Source organism: Gekko japonicus, unplaced genomic scaffold, assembly GCF_001447785.1.
Source record: "Gekko japonicus isolate JY-2015 unplaced genomic scaffold, Gekko_japonicus_V1.1 scaffold677, whole genome shotgun sequence".
NCBI classification, from domain to species: domain Eukaryota; kingdom Metazoa; phylum Chordata; class Lepidosauria; order Squamata; family Gekkonidae; genus Gekko; species Gekko japonicus.
Window position 1 is genome coordinate 309,572 of NW_015159730.1, and position 8,489 is coordinate 318,060.

Consider the following 8,489-nt stretch of genomic DNA (forward strand, 5'->3'; position numbering starts at 1 on the left):
CTCTTAGTTCACGGCAGCATACATAATTCTCCCAGGTCGGTTTGGACAGAGATCCTGAGGCGGGTTTTTTGCCATCTTCTGGTCATGGGGTGAGGGTCACCGGGGGTGTGGGGGGAAGGTAATTGTGAATTTCCTGCACTGTGCAGGGAGTTGGACCCCTGGAGGTCCCTTCCAACTCTATGGCTCTAGGCTTCTTTATTTTGGGGGTCGGAGGAAGAGAAGATAAAATGCTGGCATGAATCAATACATTTCCTCTCAGCTAACAAAGCTTGTTGCGTTGCCAGTGAGACCAATGGGGCTTCCACGGCCCTTAGGGGTGCCAGCTCCGGGTTGGGAAATACTTGGGAGATTTGGGGTAATGGTACTTGAGGAGGGAAAGCACTTCAGTGGGGTCTAATGCCACAGAGTCCACCTTCCAAAGCAGCCATTTTCTCCAGGGGAACTGATCTCTGTCACCTGGAGATCAGTTGTAATAGCGGGAGATCTCCAGCCACCACCTGGAGGCTGGTGACCCCAGTGGCCCTACATAGAACAAACTGTTCTTCCTAACTGAGTGGGAAAGCTCTTCCTCCGCCTGAGCCTTTGGAGAGCCACGGCTGCTCAAAACTGAGCAGCATGAAGCCGTGTCACAGGCTTACCTCAGAGACAATGTCAGCCAACGTCCTCCTGGGGAGATCTTTCAGGTGCGCGTGATGCTCAGAAAGGCTCTGAAGCAGTTGCACGCACCCCAGGAGAGCCTTTAAGTCCTAAAAACGAGAGAGGAGAAACTTCAAGGGGGGAGCTCCCTTCTGGAGACCCTAGCCCACCATTCGCTCCTCTCCTCACCCTCTCCCCCAAAGGATTTAAACCCATCGAACAAGATTGTGTATATTCTGAGCAACCCACCCCCATCTTTCCTCAGTCGAGTGCAGAATTCAGAAGACAGGATGAAATTCAGTTTCAGTCTCTGCGTTTTTTTAAAAAAGGAAGCTTCTAGACCTCACTGAGGAAGGCAGCCTAAAAGCATGGCCTAGGTGTGATACTTCAGAGGCAGCAGGAAGCTGAGTAAAACGTCCAAGGTGTTTTCCTTCGCCTCCGCCTAATGGAGGGCCTGCATCTTTTGATTAGCAGGAGAGCAGAGTCCAAATTACGGCTGCCTTTCACATGGAGAGCACAGCATAGTCTCACCTCTCTGTCGCAGTAACCCTTTTGTGCACCTGCAGTTCAGTTTTGTATCTGGAACCATCCAATTTATTCCAGTCAGCAATACTTGCTGGCTTCCATCTTAACAGCTACCAGACAGCACGGTTTCCCCTCATGGCCTCAAATGTCTTTCTCTCTCCCTGCTCCCTTTTGGGGGTTTTGATCTCTCTCCTTTGTATACATTTGTACAGGCTGATAGTTTCCTATTACCTGGCACAGAATTCAAACACAGAGCCCTGAAACACCATTCTTGTGTTTCCATTACCTTCGCCAGCCGTCCTGATTGGAACAGAGCCAGGACACCGAAGAAGTTGCCAAACACAGCATTTCTGAAGAGTTTCTGAAACGACAGAAAATCAGCACCACAGAGATCTTCTATGAGAGAAAGGTCACGAGACTGCCTCTCGCACTCATGACTTCTGATACCCGCTTTACAGATCTTTCAGAAGGACAGCACGTGCAGCATTAAGACTGGAACTTCCGATACGTTACTTGGCCTCCCAAAACCAGCTTCCGGGGGAAGGGGTGAGCAATCCTTGCCGGGAAAGGCAGACGGTTGGCCTTTCCTTCTTGCACAAGTTTTTTGGCGTCAAAACGACCCACATCTCAGGCTACTTTTAAGCACTGGTAAGGGAAGAAAGGAGCTGCGGTGGCTCAAGTGGTTCAGACGCTGAACTGCAGGCTGTGGAAGGTCCGTAGTTCAGCAGTTCGAGACCCGGGTTGCCGCATGACGGAGTGAGCTCCCGTCTCTAGTTCCAGCTCCTGCCAACCTAGCAGTTCGAAAGCAAGAAATTGCAAGTCGATAAATAGGTACCACTTTGGTGGGAACGTAACGGCGTTCCGTGCCCCTTGGTGTTTAGTCATGCCGGCCACATGACCACGGAAACGTCTTCGGACAGCGCTGGCTCTTCGGCTTGGAAACGGAGATGAGCACCCTAGAGTCGGATTCGACTGGCTTTCGAGCAAGGGAACCTTGACCTTTACCTTACTTAAGGGAAGAAAAAGGCAAAGCACATGTACTCATCCTCTATACTATACTGTGACTTAAAGCAGCTGAGGGGGAGCGAGAGTTCTCTCCCCCTTCCCCGGCACAGTAGCTCTGATCTTCTCCCTTCCCCCAGGGCTTGATCTGCTTTTCATGGCCAGAGAGCAGGTCAAGAATGCCATCAAGGCCCTGACCTCGATAGCCCAGGCAAGCCCGATCTCTTCAGATCTCAGAAGCTAAGCTGGGCCGATCCCGGCAAGTACTTGGAAAGGAAGCCTCTAAGGAATACCAGGGCAGGGATGCAGAGGCAGGCAATTAAGCCACCTCTAAGTCACCATGACTTCCAGGCTCGCAAGCACAAACACACACACACACACACACACACAGAGGCCCTTTCAATATCTCTTGGCACATACCTGCACATTCTGTAATGCCACCCCGGGCCAAACATGACCCACCCACCACAGAGGGAGGCCTGCTATGTGTTTATCTGCTCGTTCGTGCAATCACAGCAGGGCACGTCAGCGTATTGAGTCCCTGATAGGCCACCATACCCGGTTTGCAAGTTGTTGCAAGCCTGTACTTCCATGTATTAATAACAACCCCTTGCATTTGGGCAAGCAGGTATGTTCCCGGCTGCCACTGAAAACACACACCAGTTTAAGAACTGTTTGAATATCTGAAAGAGGAAAAGGTCCCAAACCCCTCCCTTATGTTGCACGCAAGGCTGGCAAAGCTCCACACCACCTCCTATTGTTCTGCCTCGCTCCTCTGCTGATTGGGGCTGTCATCAGACAGCCCAGGCTGCTCTTGAGCCTTTAGCGGTGGTTTGATGTGCAGAAATCAGCAACGTTTTGGAAAGCGATACAGAAACTAATAGCAGAAATAGTAGAAATAGATTTAAAGCTAGACCCAGAAGTATATCTCCTTAATATCTTACCAGATGGGATAAAATATAACGATTTGTGTGTGATATTGTATATTCTCACTAGTTCTAGAATTCTCTTAGCGAAATGCTGGAAATCAGAAAAAAATCCAGATAGAGAAGAGTTAATTACAAAAATTATGGAAATCAAAGAAACGGATAAACTAAATATGATATTGTTGGCAAAAGATGAAACTCTGTTTAAAAAAAGATGGCAGAAATTAGACAGATGGATGGAAGCAAATGTGTAAAGAATCTCCAAAGGATACTTTGTATTAAGAATTTGTGTTTGAAATTTTTGTTTTTGGAAAATACGTAAATAAACTATTTTTAAAAAAAGCAACATTTTTCAAGGCATGGAGATCAAAGTTACTATCAGTGTTAAACTGCTGTTCAAAGGTATAGGTCCAGTGGCCAGTTTAAAAAGTTGGCAACTTCAGGGTTTTTGTTTTTAAGGCTGTTTGGTCTATGGCGCATTCAGCTCCAGCGCTTGTTTGGAACCAATGTGCTTCAAAGCATCTCACAACGGTCCATCACAACCACAAATGGGACACGGAAAACTTACTTTCTTTATTCTGCCAAGATCGTGTTTTTCTTTGATCTGTTCCAGGACTTTGAGCAATGGGATCTCTTCGAACACTTGCAACACCTGGAAGAGAAAACAAAACTCACATCCAGTGCTCTGCCACACACCCCTTTTAAGAAAAGAAACGCAAATGGAATCACAAAAAGGAACTCCGATATGGATTTTAAACAAAAAAACTACCCTACAACTTTTTGAGATGAGCTAGGCTGAGAGATGACCCGAGATCACCCAGTAACAGGCCCATAGCCAGAATTTTGTGGCTTGTGGGGCAAAACTTTTCCTGGTGGGGTTGGTGGGGCTGCCATTGTTTGTATGTCTGCTCCAATCTGCCCCCAAGCCTGACCACCGGTAGCCACCCCGCTCCCTCCCCTCCTGCAAGATTTAAAGGGCCCTTCCGCTGATCGGCGGGGAGCACATGGCCCGGTGATCAGCTGGAGGGCCGTTTAAATCTTGCAGGGAGGGAGGGAGAGGGGCCCGCGCTACCCCCCACTTCTTCTCAAAAGAATGTAAAGGATCCTTTTAAATGCTTTTGAGAAGAAGCGGGGGGGGGGGTCCGTGTGCACCACGCCCCCATTCTTCCCAAAAAGATCTTGTGGGCTGGCCCTTTAAGGAAAGGGCGGAACCCCCAATAGCCCCACTGTAGCTATGGGCCAGCCCAGTAAGCTTCCTAGCAAGAGCGTGGATTTGAATGCGGCACTCTCTGGGCCCTGGGCAAAGTCCAGGATACTATGCCACAGCACGACTCTTTAGTTCTCTACCACAGACCTAGGTATTTCAGTTCTTATCACAATTATTAAACGACAATCTTTTGACAACTTACATGAGCCATGCCAGATCCTGAGATCCACATGATTTCTATGGATCTCAATTTTTTTGCACAATAAGCCATGACTGAGAGAGAACGGGTTTCCTGCAGTAAAGTCTTTTAGCCACTACCCTACAACAGCTCCCTATCCTGGGTCAAAAAATTCCAGTGAAGAACACCAACCTGAGCCAGTGCCAGACTGAAACCTGGCCGGGATGCCTCTCGAGTGGCTGCCAATCCATCAGTCAGGCGTTTCAATGTGTATTTCAACACATCATCATCCTAAAAGAAGAAAAGCTGCTAAGTCAGAAGCCAAATAACTGGGAAGCAATTAACATCACACCAGTGTCCAAAAAGAGATCCAGAAGGGAGCCAGGGAATTACAGACCAGTTAGCCTAACATCTGCTCCAGGAAAATAAGTAGAACCTGTTATGAAAGAGAGGATTGTTAAGCATATCGAGGAACAATACCCGCTGAGTGAAAATCAGCATGGCTTCTGCAAAGGGAAGTCATGCCTTACCAACCTTTCAGAGTCTTTGAACAGGCTACCAAGCATATAGATAAGGGAGATCCAGTGGACATTATATACTTGGACTTCCAAAAGGCTTTTGACTCGGTACCTCCACAAAGACTCCTGAGTGAGGTTAGCGATTGTAAAATAAGATGATGGGTCCTCTTACAGATCAAAAATTGGTTAGCAATAGGAAACAGAGAGTAGGAATAAATGGGCAGTTCTCTCAATAGAGGGAAGTAAACAATGATGTCCCACAAGAATCAGTATCACGGCTGGTACTATTTAACTGATTTATAAAGGATTTGGAATTGGGGGTAAGCAGCATAGTAACCAAGTTCGTATACGACACCAAGTTAGGGCAGTAAAAAGCAAAGTGCGTTATGAAGACCTACAGGAGGATCTACTGAAACTGAGCAAGTGCCAGGTGATGCACACTGGAACAAAAAAAAATCTAACTTTAAATGTATGTTCATGGATTCTGAATCGTTGGAGACAAAGAGTGAAAGAGATCTTGGGGTTATAGCAGATAGGTCATTGAAAATATCAACCCAGGACTCTTTGTCTGAGCAGGGGGCATCAGCCCCGAAAAGTTCCTACAAACTGCGGAAGAGAGAGAAGAAGAAGTAAAGGCTGAAGGACTCTGAATTGTGCCTTTGAGAACTTTGGTTCTAGGGGATGATGGGGGGCACTGTTATTGGGCAATTAAATGTAATTGGGGGTGGTTAAAAGGGTTAAAAGATTGACACAGTTCATAAGAAGTACAAAGATGAAAAGTCTGAATGAAGTATCAAAAGCTAGTTGGAGATCTCCTCTCTTGGGTTTTTAGTTAGTAGTGGGTTCTTTACTTTCTCCCTTATATGTAGCTTTCCCTTTCCCTTTTTTCTGTTCTAGTTTTTGTAGTGTTTAAAAAATCAATAAAAAAACTCCCCTCCGGGAGCTTAAAAAAGAAAAGAAAAGAAAATATCAACCCAGTGTGCAACTACAGTACAGAAGGCAAATTTCATATTAGGGACGATCAGCAAAGGGACTGAGAATAAAATGAAAAATATTGTGATGCCCTTGCACAGAGCCACAGTGTGGTCACATTAGCGATACTGGGCCCAGTTCTGATAACCATTTCTCAAAAAGGATATTGCCGAGCTGGGAAAAGTACCAAGATGATCAAGGGGTTTAAGCACCTTTCCCATGAGGAAAGGATGGAGAGTTTGTGACTTTTTAGTTTAGAAAAAAGAAGGCTAAGAGATGGATAGCTGTTTATAAAATTACGCATGAAGATGGTGGATAGAGAGACCTTTTTCTCCCTCTCCCATAATATTAGCACTTGAGAGCACCCAAGGAAGTCGATGGGCAACAGTTACAGGACCGACAAAAGATAATACTTCTTTACTCGGTGAGTACTTGAATCCACTGTCCGTGGAGGCAGTGATGGCCATGGGCATAGATGGCTTTAAAAGGGGGTTAGATAGATGCAGGCAAGAGAGGTCCATCCGTGACAACTAGCCATGGTGACTACAGGGAATCTCCGCACCTAGAGGCAGTCAACCTCTGAATCCTAGCACTAGGATCCAATATCAAGGGAATATCAAGCCTTCATGCCCGGCTTGCCAGACCTCCAGAGGAATTGTTTGGCCACTGTGTGAAACAGGATTCTGGACCAGATGGACTGCTGGTCTCCAGCAAAGCTGTTCCTGTGCTGTTATGGGTGGGGTTGCCCTCTGCAAGTCTCCTGAACAAAACAGAGAAAGAATACTAGAAGAGAAATATGCAGAGATGCTAATAGAGCCCTAGAATCAAGGACCATCCGTTACGATACCATGAATCACATAACATTTACAGCAGTGTTAACTTACACAAAACAACGCACCATGTGCATTCCCCCCATAGTGGAAAAGATACAACAACATTAAATCGAAAAGCCAACTAATTCAGGCCACACCACCTCACAGCTTTGCAAGGAGGCAGCAGTGCACCCTGCTCAAAGAACCTCACGGCCCAAATATGATGTATTAACGGTGGACTCAAATCCCAACCCACAAGATTCCCTCCCCACCAATTAAAAGAGCTGAGATGCACATTCCTACCAACCTAAACACCTGCTGTCTAGCCTGACAGGTTTTAGAAGGTGGCCGGGCTGGGCTGCAGTCGAGTCCAGTAGCACCTTAGAAACCAACAAGATTTAGGGGATATAAGCTTTGGAGGGGCAAAGTTCCCTTTATATCTGACAAAGGAAGCTCTGACTCTTGAAAGCTTATGCTCGGACAATCTTGTTTGTCTCTAAGGGGCTACCAGACTCAAATCCAGCTGAAGACTGAAAAACACAGTCTGCGCTTTCACACTTGCTGAATAACACCATTTCAATCCACTTCAGCGACCGTTTGCAAGAAATCGCAAGTAGATAAATAGGTACCACTTTGGTGGGAAGGTAACAGCGTTCCGTGCGCCTTGGTGTTTAGTCATGCCGGCCACATGACCACGGAAACGTCTTCGGACAGCGCTGGCTCTTCGGCTTTGAAACGGAGATGAGCACCGCAACCCTAGAGTTGGATTCGACTGGCTTTCGAGCAAGGGAAACATTTACCTTTACCTTTATGCTTGTAGCCCCCACCACATTCCGTGTGTGTGTGCATTCACTTTTTTTAAAAAAACTATATTCTATTCAATAACACCATTTCAATCCACTTACAGCGACACTGTAAAACCCAGGTGTAAAAGTGCATTGGAAGTGGATTGAAAGTGTGTTAGCTAGTGTGTGTGAAATATTTGGGAATCTTTCCAGGGGGCTGAAGGGTGTTTTTAAAGGTACTGGCACTAAAACTGTGGGGCAGCTACTAGTATCTGTTCTTTAAATAACCCCCAAATTTCAAGTCGATTGAGCCAAAGGGGTCCATTTCTATGGGCCCCTGAACAAGGTGTCTCCAGTAATCCTCCATTGTTTTCAATGGGGGGGGGCCTCATGAAAAATGTAGACCCCAGTGTACTAAACCCAACCAATGTAAAACATGAGAACCTAAAACTCAGTAACACCATTCTAGGACTCCATCCGCATCTATTCGACCCCGGAACCTGATCTGTAACTCCAGAGTTCTGTTCTTAAAGAGTGCCAAAAGCGTTTGCTAAACATTACCGTTCACCTAAGCATGCTCAGAGTGCATTCCAAGCACCGAGGAAAACCTATACGAAGAAGTAAAGCCTAGCGACAGTTTCTTTTTTTTTAAAAAGCAACCGCGCACTGTCCATTTCGCAGGACTTCAGCCGCCTCTCACCTTCTGGTTCTCCTGCAAGTAGCGGATCAAGCCCTCGGTGGCCGCCAGGCGGATCTCCTGCTGGGGCTTCGCGATGTCCCAGAAGAAGTCCAAGAATTTCCGATTCTGCCCCAGGAGCCTGCCCGGGTGCGAAATCGGAGCCTCCACCTGGCCGGGGCGGCTGCCGCTGCTATCTCCGGCCATGCTGGAAACGGCGCTGCCACAACGCACGTGGGGACGAGGCCGCGA

At 47.0% G+C, this 8,489-nt stretch overlaps 1 protein-coding gene across 1 annotated transcript in view; it reads right to left on the reverse strand.

The window, feature by feature from the left end:
• MYBBP1A (MYB binding protein (P160) 1a) overlaps positions 1–8,489 on the reverse strand; it is a 78,374-nt gene extending 69,885 nt beyond the window's left edge. The window contains exons 1-5 of the mRNA XM_015428536.1: positions 8,262–8,489; positions 4,667–4,765; positions 3,658–3,741; positions 1,448–1,522; positions 639–746 (exon numbers count right to left, since the gene is read on the reverse strand). Of these exons, the coding sequence (XP_015284022.1) occupies positions 639–746; positions 1,448–1,522; positions 3,658–3,741; positions 4,667–4,765; positions 8,262–8,444 (549 nt within the window). The 5' untranslated portion in view covers positions 8,445–8,489. The remainder of the gene's footprint in view (positions 1–638; positions 747–1,447; positions 1,523–3,657; positions 3,742–4,666; positions 4,766–8,261) is intronic.